Genomic DNA, 20234 nt, shown 5'->3' with positions numbered 1-20234 from the left:
ACAGTGGCTATTGGCAGGTGGCAATGGATCGTGCTAGTCAGGACAGGATTGCCTTTGTCACACCTGCTGGTTTGTACTCCTTCTAAGTCATGCCTTTTGGTTTAAAGAATGCTCCAGCAACCTTCCAAAGGTTGATGGAGACTGTCCTGGGAGATCTGAGGGGTAGAAATAGTTTTGTGTATCTGGATGACATGATAATCTACTCCTCCTCTGTCGCGGATCATCTGCAAGACATTCAGTCCGTCTTCGACAGACTAAAGGCTGCAGGTTTGACCTTGAACTTGAAGAAGTGTCGCTTCTGTTTGCCAGAACTCAAGTTCCTTGGTCATGTGGTTAATGCTGAAGGTATCCATGCAGATCCAGCCAAAGTTGCAGCCGTGCAGGAATTCCCAATTCCCACATCCCTCAAGGCTGTTCAGAGGTTTCTGGGTATGGCTGGATGGTACCACAGGTTTGTGCCTGACTTTTCAAAGGTCGCCGAACCCCTCAACCACCTTAAGAATAAAGGTGTGAAATTCCAATGGACCCCTGCATGCCAAAGTGCATTTGAAGCACTCAAAAACAATCTTATTACTCCTCTAGTGCTTGGATATCCTAACCTGAATGCTCATTTCATTGTGTACACAGATGCAAGTCAAACAGGACTTGGAGCAGTCTTGGCTCAACAAACAGGACTTGGTCAAAAGCAGTTCTTGCTTATGCAAGTCACACCCTTAATTCAGCCGAGAGGAATTATTCAACGACTAAAAGCTACTACTCGGAGGTGAAGATCTTCACCGTTGTCACAGACCACGCTGCTCTGCAGTGGGTTCTGGCATCAGGCAAGACCAACAGCCGTCTTATTCGCTGGTCTATCAGACTGCAGAAGTTTGACTTGATCATTGAGTATCGCAAAGGAAAACTGAACGTTGTACCAGATGCCCTTTCTCGGATTACAGAGACTACCAAAGTTTGTCCTACCTTGTGCAGCACTTATACTACCGCTAAATGTCTGGATGATTCCTTTCCTCTGGATGATGAGAGTGTATGGAGAGCACAGCAGAAGGATGCTGCCATCATGGCAATCCACAAGAGTCTGTCTGAAGAAGACTCGAAGAGTCCAGCAAGTTCAGCATAATTCAGGATAAAGTGTATCGAAAAACTCCAAGAGGAGATGGAATACACAGCACCCATTACCGTGTCTTCATTCCCTCTACATTGAGTGACCAGATAATCCAAGTTTATCATGCTAATCCCATGAGTGGCCATCTTGGAGTTTTTAAGACTTATCGAAGACTACAAGAGGTGGTTTACTGGCCAGGCATGTGGGTTGATACCCGGAAGTTGATACTGTGGTGAACCATCCAAATGAAATGTTGGAAATTGACCTCATGGGACCTTTTCCTCCCAGCTGGGGGACCCGGAATGAATTTTTATTGGTGGTAGTGGACTACTACACACACTGGGTGGATTTGTTTCTCCTCCGCAAAGCCACTACATCAGCCATTGCTCTAATTCTGCGAAGGGAGATCTTTACCAGATTCGGGATTCCAGACCAAATCCTCTCTGACCGAGGTCCGCAGTTCATATCAGGAATCTACAAAGAACTCAGTACCTACTGGCGTGTAATTGCCAAGCTGACCACAGCCTACCATCCTCAGACCAACCTGACCGAGAGGGTAAACCGAACCCTGAAAGGGATGATTGCTTCATTCGTGGGGGATCAGCACACAAGTTGGGATCAGCATCTTCCGGAATTTTGCTTTGCACTGAACTCTGCCGTGCAGGAGACTTCTGGGATCACTCCTGACGAACTCCACCTGGGAAGACCACTAAAGGATCCGATGGACAGAGTCTTGCAAAGTTTGAATGTTTCACCTGACTACCCAGCGTTTGATGCCGTACAACACCACCACACCTTGCTAGCCAGAGTGGAGGCCAGCAAAACCAAAGCCAAACAACGACAGCTGAGAAACTATGACAAACATAGACGAGACGTGTGTTTTCCACCCCAGTCTCGTGTCTGGGTACGTTCGCATCATCTGTCAAAGGCGTCTAAGAAGTTCACTGCCAAGCTAGCTTTGAGATGGAAAGGGCCACACCATGTAGTGCAGCAGTTGGGACCAGTGAACTACTTGGTCTGTTTGAAGGTCACTGGGGAAGATGTCAGGGCAGTGCATGTTGTTGACCTAAAGTCCTGCTACCCTACGGCAGAAGAGCTGGATCGCAGGCAAAAGCAACACCTGCAGGACCTCTTCGTGGAGGACTCTAATGATGAGGACTTCCCTGGTTTTGTGTAGCAGGAACATGAACCTGTCAAAGCCTGCATCCTCTCTGTTTCTACATGCTTTGTTTTTTCATGGGGGAGGACTGTGGCGAAATCCTGCACGGAGCCTTCACCGTGCTCTGCCACTTTAAGAGAGCATCAGCAGTAAGGAAGGAGGAAATAAAGACAGCTTTTTCAGCTCTTTGGGGAGGAGCTCTTGGTTGGTGCGACAGTTTGATTGTGTGTGCTATGCTGCAGAAGTCTGGTTTATTTTCAGCATGTGTAGTTTATAAAGTATTTAACTCCATCATTGGTGTGACAGTTCTAGGTCGTGGTGGTTATCATTTGGGTCCCCGCCGGTTATGGATCGCATGGATTAGTAGCAACATTGTTGCGAAGCTTTGACATACAAACCAACAAACCATCGGACGGTCAGACAGTACACCGGCACGCCTGAAGACCACAGCTAAGATCTCTCTTGTTCTCTTTCTCTCTTTCTCATCCCGCTATTGTTCCAGTGCTTGACCCTGCAACAGACTTACTATTTTTTCAAATGCACTTCCCATTGAAGTTCATTAGAGCTGGACTATTATTGCCTGCCAGAAGTATTTGGCTGGATATTTTAGTTAAAAGTGAGGTTGCTTGTAAGTTGTGTATTGTTATTTGAACTGTATTGAGGTGGGGTGTACTAATGACATGTGGCCGAGAAGATTGTGGACATTTTTAAGGCCTTTGTTGTGTCTAAGAACACCCCCCACATTCATACCCTCTGCACTCCTCCACTGGAAGATAATACAGATTCTTGCAAATCCTCTAGTGATGACTGGGTTCTATCTTGTGTGAAGTTGCTGATCAATTGCTCTGCCATTATTATTTATTCTTATTATTATTGTATGAGGAATTCTTGGTGGGGTTACCACTGTGCTGTGGGTTTTATATGGTGTGTATTCTCTTTTCTCTCCACTGGCTATCTGGTAAACAGGCTACACTCTAGGCAGTCTCTTCTGCTGATGTGTGTGGGTCTGGTAGTGGTACTCTCTCTATTCTACTATTTTCCTTTCGGCATGGTTAATACCTGCCTGGCTCCCGAACAAAATCTTTCTTTACCCCTCTCTAATAAATACCGCTACAACATTTTGAATTATTAAAATGGTGTCACGTTCTGACCTTAGTTCTTTTGTTATGTCTTTGTTTTAGTATGGTCAGGGCGTGAGTTGGGTGGGTTGTCTATGTTAGTTTTTCTATGATTGGCTATTTCTGTGTTTGGCCTGATATGGTTCTCAATCAGAAGCAGCTGTCAATCGTTGTCCCTGATTGAGAACCATATTTAGGTAGCCTGTTTTCTATTGTGTTTCGTGGGTGATTGTTTTCTGTTGTGTGTCTGCACCAGCCAGAAGTGTCTTCGGTCGTTTCCCTTTGTTATTTTCGTTATTTCCGTGTTCATTTGAATAAATATGGACACATACCACGCTGCACCTTGGTCCTCACCTTCTTCCACCAACAACGGCTGTTACAGAATCATCCACCACCAAAGGACCAAGCAGCGTGGTAACGGGCAGCGGCCAAAAGCGCAAGACTCCTGGACATGGGAGGAGATTCTGGACGGCAAGGGATCCTGGGCACAGGCTGGAGAATATCGCCACCCCAAGGCAGAGCTGGAGGCAGCGAAAGCCGAGAGGCGGTGGTATGAGGAGGCAGCACGGCAGCGCGGTTGGAAGCCCGAGAGGCAGCCCCAAATATTTATTGGGCGGGTGCACACGGGGAGTGTGGCTAAGTCAGGTAGGAGACGTGAGCCAACTCCCTGTGCTTACCGTGGAGAGAGAGGGACTGGGCAGGCACCGTGTTATGCCGTGAGGCACACGGTGTCCACGGTGCGCATGCATAGCCCGGTGCGGTACATAGCAGCACCTTGTATCGGCCGGGCTAGATTGGGCATCGAGCCAGGTGCCATGAAGCCGGCTCAGCGCATCTGGTCTCCAGTGCGTCTCCTCGGGCCGGGGTACATGGCACCAGCCCTACGCATGGTGTCCCCGGTTCGCCAGCACAGCCCAGTGCGGGCTATTCCACCTCGCTGCACTGGCCTGGCTACGGGGAGCATTTAGCCAGGTAGTGTTGGGCAGGCTCGGTGCTCGAGAGCTCCAGTGCGCCTTCACGGTCCGGTCTATCCGGTGGCACCTCCACGCACCAGCCCTCCGGTGGCAGCCCCCCGCACCAGGCTGTCTCTCTGTCTCCTCCCTACAGGTGCTCCAGCCTGTCCAGGAGTCTTCTGCCTGTCCGGCGCTGCTGGAGTCCCCTGCCTGTCCGCCGCTGCCGGAGTCATCCTTCACTCCGGCGCTACCGGAATCTCCCGTCCATTCGGGACCCATTGCTAGGGTCCCCAGTCTGAGGTCAGCGGCAAGGGTCGCCGCTCTAAAGAGGCCACGGTGGCGGGCTAAGAGGCAGAAAAACGATGGTTAAGTGGGGTCCACGTCCCGCGCCAGAGCCGCCACCGCGGACAGACGTCTACCCAGACCCTCCCCTATAGGTTCAGATTTTGCGGCCGGAGTCCGCACCTTTGGGGGGGGGGGGGGTACTGTCACATTCTGACCTTAGTTCCTTTGTTTTTGCTTTTGTTTTAGTATGGTCAGGGCGTGAGTTGGGTGGGCAGTCTATGTTTGTTTTTCTATGTTGGTTTTTGAGTTCGGCCTAGTATGGTTCTCAATCAGAGGCAGCTGTCAATTGTTGTCCCTGATTGAGAATCATACATAGGTAGCCTGGATTTCACTTTTGGTTTGTGGGTGTTTGTTTCCGTGTGAGTGTTTGGGCCACTGTTTCATTTTGTTCACATCGTTTATTGTTTTGTTCCAGTGTTCAGTTTGTTTATTAAAAAGACATGAACACTTACCATGCTGCACCTTGGTCCTCCTCTCTATCTCCAGACGACATCCGTTACACTGTAAGTATGTTTTAGTAATTACATTTACTTTTGATACTTAAGTATATTTAAAACTAAATACTTTTAGACTTTTGCTCAAGTAGTATTTTACTGGATGACTTTCACTTTTAATTGAGTCATTTTCCATTAAGGTATCATTACTTTTACTACAGTATGACAATTTGTTACTTTTTTTTTCAAAATACACAGTCATAACCCTGCTCTGACAGGACAAAAAGAGGAGGAGGCAGAGAGGGGAGGTCACCCGACCCAGGGCAGGCTAACAGAGAAAGGGCTTATGGAACAGGGCCAGTGACATCACTGCCATGCGTCATGAACGGCTGAGACTTCCTGTTGTGTGTGTGAGGACACAGGGTGTGACACCTCCAGCCGTGAGATACTAACACACTGTCAGGTCCTGTCACGCTCACACATACACTCTCTCCCCTCTTCTTTTACAAAACATTTATACAATTATGAGGTGATTGAATAGCTCATACTTTGCAACCATCCTTTCCCTTCTGAGGTTTAGAACCAAGAAACAAACACAAACAAATTCCTGCCAAGGCCAGGTTGAGTCAGACTCAACTTGACAATACAAACACAGAGTGAACAAAGAAGAAAGAAGAGGTGGAGGAGGAAGAATGAGAGATGGATGAATAGAGAGCCTATGGAGAGAGGGGAAAGGCTTGAGAGATGGATGAATAGAGAGCCTATGGAGAGAGGGGAAAGGCTTGAGAGATGGATGAATAGAGAGCCTATGGAGAGAGGGGAAAGGCTTGAGAGATGGATGAATAGAGAGCCTATGGAGAGAGGGGAAAGGCTTGAGAGATGGATGAATAGAGAGCCTATGGAGAGAGGAGGAATGCTGAGCGATGGATGAATAGAGAGCTTTTAGAGAGAGGAGGAAGGCTGAGAGATGGATGAATAAAAAATTTAAAAATAACCTTTATTTTACTAGGCAAGTCAGTTAAGAAGAAATTCTTATTTTCAATGACGGCCTAGGAACAGTGGGTTAACTGCCTGCTCAGGGGCAGAACGACAGATTTTGTACCTTGTCAGCTCGGGGATTTGAACTTGAAACCTTTCGGTTACTAGTCCAATGCTCTAACCACTAGGCTACCCTGCCGCCCCAAATAGAGAGCCTATGGAGAGAGGAGAAAGGCTGAGCGATGGATGAATAGAGCCTATGGAGAGAGGAGGAAGGCTGAGAGATGGATAAATAGAGAGCCTATGGAGAGAGGAGCAAGGCTGAGCGATGGACGAATAGAGCCTATGGAGAGAGGAGGAAGGCTGAGGCTATGGCGTCAGAAGCACGGACAAAAGTGTCTATGTGAGAACCGTATTTTGACATCAGATAGGAGAAGCATCAGATAGGAGAAGGAACACACAGCCCAAATGAAGAAGAGGGGGGGGGGGGATGAGGGATAGGAGGAAGAAGGAGGGGGAGAATTGGAACACTTCTCTAACAGTGGCATAGCAGCAGGGAGAAACTGATCTTCTTCCTCAGCTGGGCTGGACATGTTTCAGATGTTATGTATACCCTGCTCACACTATAAAACCAGAACTGATGCATAAGATGCGAGAGAGGACATGTTTCAGATGTTATGTATACACTGCTCACAGTATAAAACCAGAACTGATGCATAAGAGGAGAGCGAGAGAGAGACGGAACCCCCCCCACCACCACCACCACCACACACTACGCAGTCAAGCCTGTGTATGGAGAGTACTCACAGGGGAGGTTGTACATGAACCAGACTTGGGGTGTGTGCAAGTGGACACTCACAGGGGAAGTTTTGCATGAAGCAGGCCTGTGCAGCTATTACCCACTCGGCCCTGGTCTCACAGAAGATGGCAATATTGTTGTGGGCCCTCTGGCCAAGCGCTGCCAGACCAATGCCAAAGCAGGCTGCTGCCCTGTGGGTCTCAGCATAGGACAGCCAGCGGTACTGCCCAAGGATCACCTACAAGGGGGCACAGAGAGCACACAGGATGTCAGAGAGGGAGGGAGGGAAATAGAGAGAAAGAGAGACACAGAGAAAAATAGAGAGAACAAGAAAGAGTGAGAAGTACCAGGGGGAAAGCAGAGAGGTGGAAAATAATAGAGACACACAGAGAAACAGAGATTTGGAAAGAGAGAGATGGAGGAGGGAAGAATAGTTCACAGTGTTTGATTTATGCGTGTGAGAGATGGAGGAGGGAAGAATAGTTTACAGTGTTTGTTTTATGCGTGGGAGAGATGGAGGAGGGAAGAATAGTTCACAGTGTTTGTTTTATGCGAGGGAGAGATGGAGGAGGGAAGAATAGTTCACAGTGTTTGTTTTATGCGTGGGAGGGAACCAGGAGGGCAGAATAGTTCACAGTGTTTGTTTTATCCACAGTAAAGCCTACAGCTTGAGGTTGTGTGCTTTTTAACTTTTGGAATTTAAATCACAACACTCATAATAAACAGTGGTGATACTGTCCTCTACTGGTATAACACTGGTACTGCACACACCCAGACCTGGCACAGGCCAGGCTAACGTACTTTCACACAGTGTCAGTGAAACAATAAGAACATTTAAATACATTTATTCAATGTGTTTTTCACTGTAAGTCTCATTGTTCAGGAAGGCAAGAGGTGGCCAAGCACATTCCATTGTTTTATTGCAGCAACACGAGTTTCAACAGCACTGTGATTAGACTAGTGGGATTAGCCTGAGGATTGGTGGTTAATTAAAAGTGTTGCAAGTCACACACACACACACAGCGACAGTGTTTTAGATTGCCCTATATTCTGTATGTTGGTGAGCTGTGTGAGGTGACGTGAGGCCTTTCTGTTGGGCAAGAGTGGTGTGTTTTGTATGAGTGATAGTTCTCTCCTGTTTTGGCTAGACTGACTTGGCAGAACAAGGTCTTGTGTTTTCACTGCAAACAGAAAACACACCTGAGTTTTTTGCCCAACAGAAAGTCCTCACGCTGTCCTTCCTGTCCTCACCTTCTTGAAGAACTTTCCGTTGCTCTGCCTCTCATCCTCCTCCATGACTACCTCTCTGGTGCCCAGGCAGTCTCTGTCAGGGAACCTTCTGGATGCGTCCTCAAACACCTTATCCAGTGTGTCCACCCCGGGGTGCAGGGACGACACCAGCCTCTTCGTGGCGCCCATGGCCCTGTAGGGCCCCGCGGGGCGACCCGTCACAGACCGGGCCTTGAGTCTCTGAGCCCGCTCCTGTTCTGATCCGAGGCCTGCGTCTGATTCTGACACAGAGCTGAAGAGGTAGGAGGGGAGGAAGGCTAGGACAGAGTACAGCCACACCGTCACCTGGAAGAGCAGCAGCAGCACTGGGTTCAGGTCCTCTTTCAGCTTCATCCTGACTGGGTGTGTGTGAGTGAGTGGGGGATGGGGGTGGGTTGCAAGGCTTATGCTCTGAGCAGGTAGTTTATCACTGAGACAGCTCCTCCAACCCTGAGATGTGAATGGTAGGAGAGAGAATGATGGGTCGTAATCCTGCTACCACTGTCGGGGGAAGTTATTCATTTCCTGGTTCTTCTTCTTATGCTCTTTTGTGTTTATCTGATTACAATGGCAGCAGCACCTTACGCCTAGACAAGAGATGACAAAAAAACAACATTCGAACATAGTACGAGAATATGCTATTTATAACATGCTATTGTATGTTATACATGTATAATAACATCAGTGCGTTAGCTACAATTCATTTGACAGCATCTGAGCTTTTTAACCCAACAGTCAGCAGACTCCATACTCTAAGATAATAGGTTTTAATTGATTCTTCTTATGTTTTAGTGGGGGTTTCTCAAGCATCAAACAATGGTAATGTACAACATGGTGGCTTGGCCTACATAATAAGACAGACAGCCGAGTGCTGTAGGCTACAGCTCTGCCTGAATGCTCTTCACTCACTCACTGTCCCCCTGCAGCCAGCCAGCCAGCCAGACTGCTGGAGCTCAGAGCTCCCTATCTAAACCCATATCCCACACAGCACTGTACATCAAGGCATAGATACAGACAGACAGCAGACTGACTGTGACAAGAAATAGAGATAGAAAGAATGAGAGAAAGTGTGACAGCGTGGGAGAGAAGGGAAAGAGAGAAAGATCAAATATGAGTGTGAGAGGGAAAGAGATGGAGGGAGAGTGAAGGGAGAGGGTTGGGTTATGTGTGAGAGAAAGGCCTAAGGAACATGCATCTTTTACCCCCATTTACCCATTGCAACCCACGATGCAATGACAGGGGGAGAGAGAGAGAGAGAGAGAGAGAGAGAGAGAGAAAGGGAGAGAGAGAGAGAAAGAAAGAAAGGGAAGAGAGGGCAAGGAGGGGGTGAGGAAGAAAGAAAAGAGGGGGCTGACGCTGAGTCATGTTAACTCAGAATGGATTTCAACACAAATCCTCAACTGGGTGAAAGGTGCGCTACTACTGTATAAAAGATTTTAAACAAATGTTTGTTAAAACTTCACTGAAAGGGATTCTGTGTGTGACGTGAGGATTATGTCTGGGAAATAGGCTATGTTATGTGTGTGTGTGTTAACAGGGATGACGATAGCTACAGTGGGGCAAAAAAGTATTTAGTCAGCCACCAATTGTGCAAGTGCTCCCACTTAAAAAGATGAGAGAGGCCTGTAATTTTCATCATAGGTACACTTCAACTATGACAGACAAAATGAGAAAAAAAATCCAGGAAATCACATTGTAAGATTTTTTATGAATTTATTTGCAAATTATGGTGGAAAATAACCCAACTGAGAAATACAAACAAACAATAAACCCTACCAACATACACGCACACACACACTTCCAGTGAATTATTTTAGCAGCAGTTATCCATTATTCATATGAGGAAGCTGCTCATGCCTCCCGGGTGGCGCAGTGGTTAAGGGCTGCAGCGCCTGCTGTGCCATCAGAGACTCTGGGTTCGCGCCCAGGCTCTGTCGTGACCGGGAGGTCCGTGGGGCGACGCACAATTGGCCTAGCGTCGTCCGGGTTAGGGAGGGTTTGGCAGGTAGGGATATCCTTGTCTCATCTCGCACCAGCGACTCCTGTGTCTGGCCAGGCGCAGTGCGCGCTAACCAAGGTTGCCGGGTGCACAGTGTTTCCTCCGACACATTAGTGCGGCTGGCTTCCGGGTTGGATGCGCGCTGTGTAAAGAAGCAGTGCGGCTTGGTTGGGTTGTGTATCGGAGGACGCATGACTTTCAACCTTCGTCTCTCCCGAGCCCGTACGGGAGTTGTAGCGATGAGACAAGATAGTAGCTACTAAAACAATTGGATACCACGAAATTGGGGAGAAAAAGGGGTAAAATGTGAAAGATAATAATTATTTTAAAAAAAGAGAAAGCTGCTCATCTTCAACTCCTCTCCAGCAGTACCACATTCCAAAACGCTCCCTAAAGGCTCAAGAAAAACCCAGAGTGAGACAGAGCTCTGCCAGCAACTCCCATCATCCTCCCTCTGTGCTGTACAATTACCCAGCACACCTAGCAGTGTCAGAGGTCACTTACAGTCACTGCTGAAGTTAATGACCGGGTCTCAGTTTCCTGTTCTTTCGCTATGGACACGTGGGAACACACACAGTCTTGGTTTGTTGAAGTAGTCTTTGGTTTTCTTGGAGTTTATAGGAGTAGCCTTTGGGTTTCTTGGAGTTTAATAGGTGTAGTCTTTGATTTTCTTGGAGTTTAATAGGTGTAGTCTTTGATTTTCTTGGAGTTTGTTGGATTAGTCTTGGGGTTTCTTGGAGTTTGTTGGTGTAGTCATGGGGTTTCTTGGAGTTTGTTGGAGTAGTATTGGGGGTTCTTGAAGTTGTCTTGGGGTTTGTTGTTGTAGTCTTGGGGTTTCTTGGCGATTGTTGGAATAGTCTTGTGGTTTGTTGGAGTTTGTTGGAGTAGTCTAATGAGTTTGTTGGAGTAGTGTTTGGGATTCTTGGAGTTTGCTGGTGTTGTCTCATGGGTTTGTTGGAGTAATCTGGGCTGCCACTGGAACCCAAGGTCAAAAGCACGGCGGCTGACGTGAAGAATTATTAGGCTAAAGTGAACTATCCCAATCAGGGAGGGAAGAATAAACAAAACATGACCGATAAAACATTAACTGTTTGCACCGTGGCATTCGAACTCATAACTTTGACCACACTTCCGTTATTTGTGTAATATTTGTCTAGCTAGCAATAAAATGGATGATTAAACTTCTTTCATGTGTGACTGTTCCAGTGGTTGGATACACTGAGTGACCGATGCCTTTTCTGTCTGAGACTGGGTAATGACTTATAACATCACACAGGAGAAGGGGCTAACTGCTGTGAGAGGGGCTGTCTGGTATTAAAACACAAGTGAGATTGACTGTACAGGTGACAGGTGATAGTACAAAGGTAGTGTTGTATGAGGAGGAGAGGAGGCTGTGTCACACCGTGACTTGACCCATGTGTGAGCCGTGCCAGGTGCCCAGGGTACTAAGACTCAGAACAAAGCAAAGAGAGGCAAGGTGAGATAAGGGGCAAAGAAGGAGGCCATATGGAGACCTGGTGAAGGAGGCCATGAGGAGACCTGGTGAAGGAGTCCATGAGGAGACCTGGTAAAGGAGGCCTTGAGGAGACCTAGGGAAGGAGGTCATGAGGAGACCTGGTGAAGGAGGCCTTGAGGAGACCTAGGGAAGGAGGCCATGAGGAGACCTGGTGAAGGAGGCCTTGAGGAGACCTGGTGAAGGAGGTCATGAGGAGACCTGATGAAGAAGGCCTTGAGGAGACCTGGTGAAGGAGGTCATGAGGAGACCTGATGAAGGAGGTCATGAGGAGACCTGGTGAAGGAGGCCTTGAGGAGACCTGATGAAGGAGGTCATGAGGAGACCTGATGAAGGAGGCCATGAGGAGACCTGGTGAAGGAGGCCTTGAGGAGGCCTGGTGAAGGAGGCCTCGAGGAGACCTAGGGAAGAGGCCATGAGAAGACCTGGTGAAGGAGGCCTTGAGGAGACCTGGTGAAGGAGGCCTTGAGGAGACCTGGAGAAGGAGGCCATGAGGAGACCTGGTGAAGGAGGCCATGAGGAGACCTGGTGAAGAAGGCCTTGAGGAGACCTGGTGAAGGAGGCCATAAGGAGACCTGATGAAGGAGGCCTGACTAACAAGTCAAACCTCTCTCTCTCTCTCTTCCACTCTATCTCCCCCTCTCTCCAGCAGACGGGCGAGGCTGCAGGTCACGAGCCCTGTTTTGGAACTCACACTTGCGATAGGAGCAGGCACGACAGGCTAAAATGACAATTTTGCATGTACTTATCAATTTTGTTCCATTAATATCAGTATTATCCAAAATGTCAAAATGTCAAAAAGTTATGAAAATGTATATATTCGTTAGTTTTTCAAAATTGTGAAAAAGTTATGAGGCGGAACCCCTCGACAACATTCCGCTGAAAAGGCAGTGCGCGAAATTCAAAAATATTTTTTTTAAATATGTAACTTTCATACATTCACAAGTGCAATACACTAAATTAAAGATAATCTTCTTTGCAACTGCTGTGTCAGATTTTTTTTTTACTTTACGGAAAATTGTAACCACTTTAAATGGACATACATCCATAATTTCAAAGCTCACTACATTGAATTACAGATCATTTAAAAGGCTATTTCAAAGAGAATGTTGTCCAAATAGATGTTTGTCATTTGGTAGTCTAAATTCCTTGTCTTTAACTGCCATTTCCCAACTATATTTTCAAACTCATTTTTCTCAGCTTCAGAAGCATCTGCATTCACAAAATTCTGTGCGGTTATCCTTAGATGTATTTTCCAGATTTATACATAGGGAACTGTTGACAGGTTGTCAAATGTTTATTCTAGATGACATTTTCTTCCAAAAAATGCACCAAAAATAAATTACGTTTCTTTAGTGTTTTACTGAATGAAAAATATATATATTTCTTCACAATCGGTGAAGTCCTGTCCTGGAGTGTCTTATCAAAATGAAACCAAGATATTTAGGCTGACCTCTTCCTGTGTCCAGAAAAAAGGATTTGATGATATGCTAATATTTAATGAGATATCACCTAATTTGCGTATTTTAATGAACTATTTCTGGCAGAATTATTTAAAAAAAGTTTTTTTGTGTCCACATTCAAGTTGATTGTGATATGATTAAGGGGGGATACCCTACTAGGGAGTGGTGCCTGGCCTTAAGTCCATTATAAAGCTTCAACCAATAGAACAATCAAAAGAACATCAAGAATGAATCGGGGGGGAACAATTGGTCAATAATTGAGCTTTGTGTAACAGGGCAGAAGCTTTGGAAATGAAGTACGACCATAACACAGTGGATTAATTCAGTAATATCTTGCCATCCCTCCTCCCATAGTTGGTGGACAGGCAGGCAGGCTGCAGTAAGAGTGAATCACTGCTTCCTTAAAGGATTGTGAATGGGGCCTTTTGTGTGACCAACGCCACCCTCTCCTCTCGCCTCCGCAGGCAGTCCTCCTGGAGAAAGCTCAAAGTCACCATTGTGCCAGTAGCCCAGCACGCCACACAGTGCCACATCTAGGAAGGCCACTGGAGGGGTCAGACTGTGTGTGTGTGTGTGTGTGTGTGTGTGTGTGTGTGTGTGTGTGTGTGTGTGTGTGTGTGTGTGTGTGTGTGTGTGTGTGTGCGTGCGTGCGTGCGTGCGTGCGTGCGTGCGTGCGTGCGTGCGTGCGTGCGTGCGTGTGTTTGCAGACATCTCCAAATAATGGCGTAAGCATACTTGAAAAGCTTTGAGTAAGCATGATTTCACTGAAAGTGATAAGACAACACACAATGGAATGGATATGTGGCTCAGACTACAGCCTTTCTTCTTAAAGTCTGAGAGGTAGCAGAAGCAAGCAACCAGACAGTAAACATACCAGACAACCACCAAAACAACTAGCCTAATCTGAAACTAAAGGTTCTCTATGATATCTTCCTTTCTCTGCCATCTCCTTCACTGCTGAGTGTAGGATACATTAGGCTGGATGCAGGGGTGCAGACCATGACATTTAGCCTATATATGCCATGCTGACAAGTTGATAGACCTCAAACTTCTGGTTCAACCAATAGATATAACCATACCCTCTGGTGATTGATATAGGCCTTTGACCAACCCTCTGAAACCTATTACATAAGAAGAATGCTCCACAGAAGAATGCTCCACAGAAGAATGCTCCCCAGAAGAATGCTCCCCAGAAGAATGCTCCACAGAAGAATGCTCCACAGAAGAATGCTCCACAGAAGAATGCTCCCCAGAAGAAAGCTCCACAGAAGAATGCTCCCCAGAAGAATGCTCCACAGAAGAAAGCTACTGCAGACAGAAACATGGCATAAGAGAGGAGGGCGTAAAACTGTGCATCTGTGTGCACATATCCCATCGGACCATCCCTGGCAGACAATAGACGCTCTGTGTATAAGTACAAGCTCTCTCCAATAGACCAGCCTGATTTGATTGTAGTTGCTACAAGCCAAGTAAATGACTTCAGCAGTACAAACAAGCTTAACAGTGGACAAGATATTCACAACTTGAGTGCACAACATTTGTCAATGGTACAGTTCAAACTCTGTCAACCAAAATGTTGATTATGGTGTCCATACTAGGGTTGGGGATATTACAATATAATCGTAAATCAACGATGTTTGACAGAAATCGTCCATGATATTGTGATGTGACAGACGATAGTTTATTTGAACATGACTGGCACCGCTGGAGTCGGGCAGCGCACAACAGTACAGCCGGGTGACATGCCAAATGACCTACTTCTATTTGCCATAGACTTTCTCAATAGATATGTAGGTAGACTTAGCCTAATAGTAACATAATGCAAGAGCAGGCCTACAATGTACACTCTAAAAATTAGGGCTAATACAACGGTTCTTCTAAGATCCTTAAAGTTTTTTAAAGAACCTTAGGGTTCTTAGCACTGAAAATTGCCCCCAAAAGGTTCTTCCAAGAACCCCATAGGAGGTGGGGTTCATTGAGGAACCTCCTTAGTTGGAGGGGGTTCTTACAGGAACCTAAGTGCCCAACTGAAACATTTGGATTTGAATGTGAAAGGACAACAGGTGCAGGCACTTACTGAAAAATGTAAAGACCTCCTCAATTTAAGGTAAGATTTTCCCTTGTATGAACTAAATTGATATTGTTTTATGATTATACCATATATCTTTTCATATTTGTGCAAATCTTTCTAAAACAGAAAATGGACACAATTCAACAGATAATCAACAAAAAGGTAAGAATATGTCGGCTATAAGAATACGTTGATGGTTATAGCTGTATTGGGTGCAGATGAATGAACTGCTCACTCTTGTGTCTGTGTCTGCAGGTATACAGACAAGGAGGCATACAAAGGTGTCAATTGGTATTGGTATGTTATGCAGATCACATTTACCATCCTCCTCCCTTCCCTTGTCAATGAATATCCCATAGGCTTCTATATTATGGATGAGGTATGTGTATGAAAACCATTATCAAAACAGTTTTTTTCATTCACATTCACCAAAAAAAGGTATGAATACTGTTGTGTGCATATTTTTTATTTATTTTTTGTTATTTTGTTAATATTAATAACAGGGGTGGGAGTTTAAAAAAATGTACCCCAAAAGGTTATTCGAGGATCCATTAAAAGGGGTTCTTTGAAGAATCCTGTCAGATCACATTTATCTCACTCACCTCTTGAATGTCTGATGATCATGGGCCTTTTGCAGTGGACACTCTGTTGTCTGGCTTGTTTTAAAAGCTTAATTTCCCTTTTTGTCCCAATCCTCATTTTATTTTAACGTGACTTGTTGGTCTAAGCATATTTTTCATGTTCAAGTTTCAAATGAATCCAGGAGGCCAGTAACAGAGATCTATCTCAGATACTTGTTTGTGAATAGCTTAAATAAAAAACTTATATTGTAATAATGAAAAAGAACCAACAATTGCTAAATATAATAATTGAATGGGAAGTTTAAACAAATCTTATACGTTTCTGGCCTCCACTTGACCAAAGCTTTAGGAAAAACAAATTGTGTACACCAGAAAATCCTTGCAAAACAAACATCCAATAATATAATATACACTAAATAAAAATGTAATTCAATACAATTTGCAGTAAACATTTGGATTCTGTTCTATTCTATAATGAACAAAGGCACATCAGCAAGTAATTATTTATGGATTTATTATTTAAAATCAATGTGAAACTTATTTTTGACCATTTGAAGTCAAAGGGCTCACTGTTGACAAATGTTATCTGCAAGGTGTGCCATTTTTGTACACTCAACCAGCATGCAACGGGGATAATGAAAATAATTTTAAAATGGAGGAAAATTGGTTGAGCAGAGAAGACACAGGCTTGTCAAAAAGTAATGATCTCCTATCTGGAATATATATCTGTAGCCTACAGATAACCATTTACTCTAGGTGACCGGGACGCTCAGTCTTCCATCCTCTGCTCTGCCCCGTAGCCTACCGCGCGCAGCAACTGGCTGGATGCACAGAATCAAACACATCTGGACCTCGCCGGCTGCCGCTAAGCGCATCACCGAGAAATAATAGTTTATCAAGACACTTACCTTGAATCAAACACCTGGTGTATCAGTGACGAAAGGGAAAGCGTTCTTTTATTTCACGAATTTGGTATACACGGATTTGGTATACTGGTATATTGAACGAATTCCAATTGAATTCCCGCATCGTCTGTCTGATGATATTGGTCGCTGCTCTCAGCCCAGAAGTGACAGGCGCGTCGTCATGGTATTATTGCACAGGAGGCATTCCCTGGCTTTTGATTGGACTCGTTGAGGTGGCGCGTGCTGAGGGCCGGTAGATTATGGAAATGAAAGGTTACTCTGAGTCAGAGCGCACTGAGTGGAAGCTGAGATGTGATTCAGACAGTAGTCTACTGTCATAATAAAACGTATTAGACAAACTACACATAGGTTTGTCAATGGTTGGGTTTTTGTACCGCAGAGTGGTCATACACATGTGCATGATGCTGCATTGGGGACACCTGTTGGATTAGATCAACCTTCAAATTCAATCAAACTGGTCAGCAGGGATGTCACCACAGTTTCAGAAAATGTGGTGCTTAGCCACTGAGGTGTAGGGCTCAGCCCATTGTCTCATGATAGATGGCTGCAATAGCTCGTACCTCAACTGATCTGTCTTGTAGGAGGTAGAATTCATCTCTAAAAATCTGCCTAAAACTAGTTCACACTGGCTACTAGTACTATGGCAAAACATGCTCGATCAGCTGAGCAAACTTCTGTAGCTAGCAGCCTAGTGCAAGCTTGTTTGAATGGCCATAGAATAGCTTCTGCTAATTTTCTTTACCATTCGGCCATCAGATTTTCCACCAATGCTCCTTATAGGACACATCACTGCACTCTATACTCCTCTGTAAACTGGTCGTCTCTATATACCCGCTGCAAGACTCACTGATTGATTCTTATTTATAAAACCCTTTTAGGCCTCACTCCCCCCTATCTGAGATACCTACTGCAGCCCCCATCTTCCACATACAACACCCGTTCTGCCAGTCACATTCTCTTAAAGGTCCCCAAAGCACACACCTCCCTGGGTCACTCCTCTTTTCAGTTCGCTGCAGCTAGGGACTGGAACGAGCTGCAACAAACACTCAAACTGGACAGTTTTATCTCAATCTCTTCATTCAAAGACTCAGCCATGGACACTCTTACTGACAGTTGTGGCCTCTTTGCGTGATGTATTGTTGTCTCTACCTTCTTGCCCTTTGTGCTTTTGTCTGTGCCAAATATTTTTTGTACCATGTTTTGTGCTGCTATCATGTTGTGTTGCTACCATGTTGTTGTTATGTTGTATTGCTACCATGCCATGCTGTGTTGTCATGTGTTGCTGCCTTGCTATGTTGTTGTCTTAGGTCTCTCTTTATGTAGTGTTGTGTTGTCTCTCTTGTTGTGATGTGTGTTTTGTCCTATATTTATATTGTATTCATTTTTTATTTTGAATCCCAGCCCCCATCCCCGCAGGAGAGGCCTTTTGCCTTTTGGTAGGCCGTCATTGTAAATAACAATTTGTTCTTAACTGACTTGCCTAGTCAAATACAAAAATACAAAAATACTGTAGTTTGCCAGGTTGTTGATGCAAAGTTAAGGGACTGTTCTCAGAAATCAGTAAGCATGTAGTGCTGTAGAACTAGGTGCACCAATCACAGCAGAACAGATATCATATTTGCGGGCCAATATTTTTTTTAACTTTCTTAAATCTTTTCATGCAATTCCACGTCATTTTACATGACTGGAGACATTAGAGGATATTTTTTAATAGCACACAACTGACCGAAATGACAGGCTGCTCTGACACTGACATAGGCTACTGAGATCAACAAAATGAACAACCCTGTCTTAAATGCCAATGAAAAGAGTGGAGACACATTTTACAGTATGAGGAAATTATAGTCCACAAACCTTCCAGTGGCATTGACACATCTAAACTGTTTTTCCAGCAGTTGTATTTTGAAATATTGCAAAAGGCCTTTTAGCTGCTGCCTGCTGTTCATTGACAGCCACAACTCAACAATCAGCTGTTTGATATTTTCCAGGCATGCTGCCCAATTGCAGGTGCTGCCAACATTAGGCTTACATGTGCACATGATGTGATAAAACACAATCCACAGCATTTAAAAAAAAACATCTATTGATCCTCTGTGTCTAAATGATGTTCTTGTGTAGCATTTCCATTGATTTAATTTATTTATGTACAGACAGGAGTTATTATAGTATTTGGCTAATTCAGTTCAATGTGTCTGCAGCACCAACATGCCACCTTCCCAGGGCTATGTATTCTTCCATGCGCTGTGCTCTCCCCAATGCCCAAAAATCAACACTTTATATTATTGATTCAATGGATTGTGGTCAGTAACCCCATATGAGGTTATTGCGTAGGGATACGTAGACCTAGTGTTAAAATGCTATTTCAAGTAATCAAATCAGCAAGTAGCCTACAATTACCAGTGAATCATTTCTGTAAGTCAATGAACAAGTGTTTCTATCTAATCACTTTTCCCCCTGTTTAGTGGTTTTCGCTCAATTGTTATAGAAACAATGTGGGCCCAGTGGCCTTTTTAACCATTGTAGCACAGAGACTGCACCAAGTTTATATGCTTATAAGGCTAATAAGAAAATGTTTCAAATGACTTGAATAGCCTATGGGAAAAGTGTCAAAATGTGTATTTGCATCAGAAGGCTATGGGCAGAAACTGGTTGATCAACATTGTTTGCACATTATTTCAATCAAACCATTTAATGTGATGACTTTGAATCAATGTGGAAAACTGATTGGATTTGCAAAAAGTCACTAACGTAGTAGACTGTAGTCTTTTTTTCACCCAACTTTTTACCTAAATCCAAAAGGTGACATTTTTGGTTGATTTCACATTGAATTCACGTTAGTTGACAACTCAACCAAATATGAATGAAAACTAGACGTTGAACTGATGTCTGTGCCCAGTGGGGAGCACTCACCGTAACTTAGCTAACGATTCCCAGTCTAATTGTAACCAAATATTCAAACAGAGACTCAGTGAAAACAAAAATCTTACATTGATTGATTTATCAAGACGAGTCCCCATGCTTGTCTCAAAGCAGCGCAATGATGCCGTCCCAATCAAACGCTGCTAAAATTATCACCTAGTTGACTACATGCAACAATTGCTTTACATTTATCATAACAGTTGGATGACTTTGAGAGTTTCACGTACGACTAACCACGGCTCTATGAACTAACTAGCGGCGCTTTCAGTTGACCATTTTTTTACAACATCGCAGCAGTACAAAAGATTTGGGGCTGACCCAAAATCATTTGGTGCAAAAGCCTGGTCCTGGTGAAGTCCCATAGTGTAATGAGGTTTGTGTGTAGCTGGTGTAGAGGAGTCATATGAGTAAATAAACATACTTTACTCAACATATATAAATGCAATACAAAAAAGAGAGCCCACATTAAAGGGCCGTACTACATACAAACAATTATTCACAAACAGACAATGAGGGTTAAATAATGAACAAGTAATTGGGGAATTGAAACCAGGTGTGTAAGACAAAGACAAAACAAATGGAAAATGAAAAGTGGATTGGTGATG

General features: G+C 44.7%; 1 protein-coding gene across 1 annotated transcript in view; it reads right to left on the bottom strand.

Annotated features, from left to right (window-relative positions):
- The window catches only part of LOC109882820 (long-chain-fatty-acid--CoA ligase 3-like), a 40720-nt gene extending 23845 nt beyond the window's left edge, over nt 1-16875 (bottom strand). The window contains exons 1-3 of the mRNA XM_031796331.1: nt 16693-16875; nt 8140-8744; nt 6949-7126 (exon numbers count right to left, since the gene is read on the bottom strand). Of these exons, the coding sequence (XP_031652191.1) occupies nt 6949-7126; nt 8140-8511 (550 nt within the window). The 5' untranslated portion in view covers nt 8512-8744; nt 16693-16875. The remainder of the gene's footprint in view (nt 1-6948; nt 7127-8139; nt 8745-16692) is intronic.
- Between the last annotated feature and the right edge of the window lie 3359 nt (nt 16876-20234).

Source organism: Oncorhynchus kisutch, linkage group LG18 (assembly GCF_002021735.2).
Source record: "Oncorhynchus kisutch isolate 150728-3 linkage group LG18, Okis_V2, whole genome shotgun sequence".
In the NCBI taxonomy this organism is placed as follows: Eukaryota; Metazoa; Chordata; class Actinopteri; order Salmoniformes; family Salmonidae; genus Oncorhynchus; species Oncorhynchus kisutch.
The sequence above is the reverse complement of the archived record's forward strand: the minus strand, read 5'-3'. Positions and strand labels throughout refer to the sequence as shown.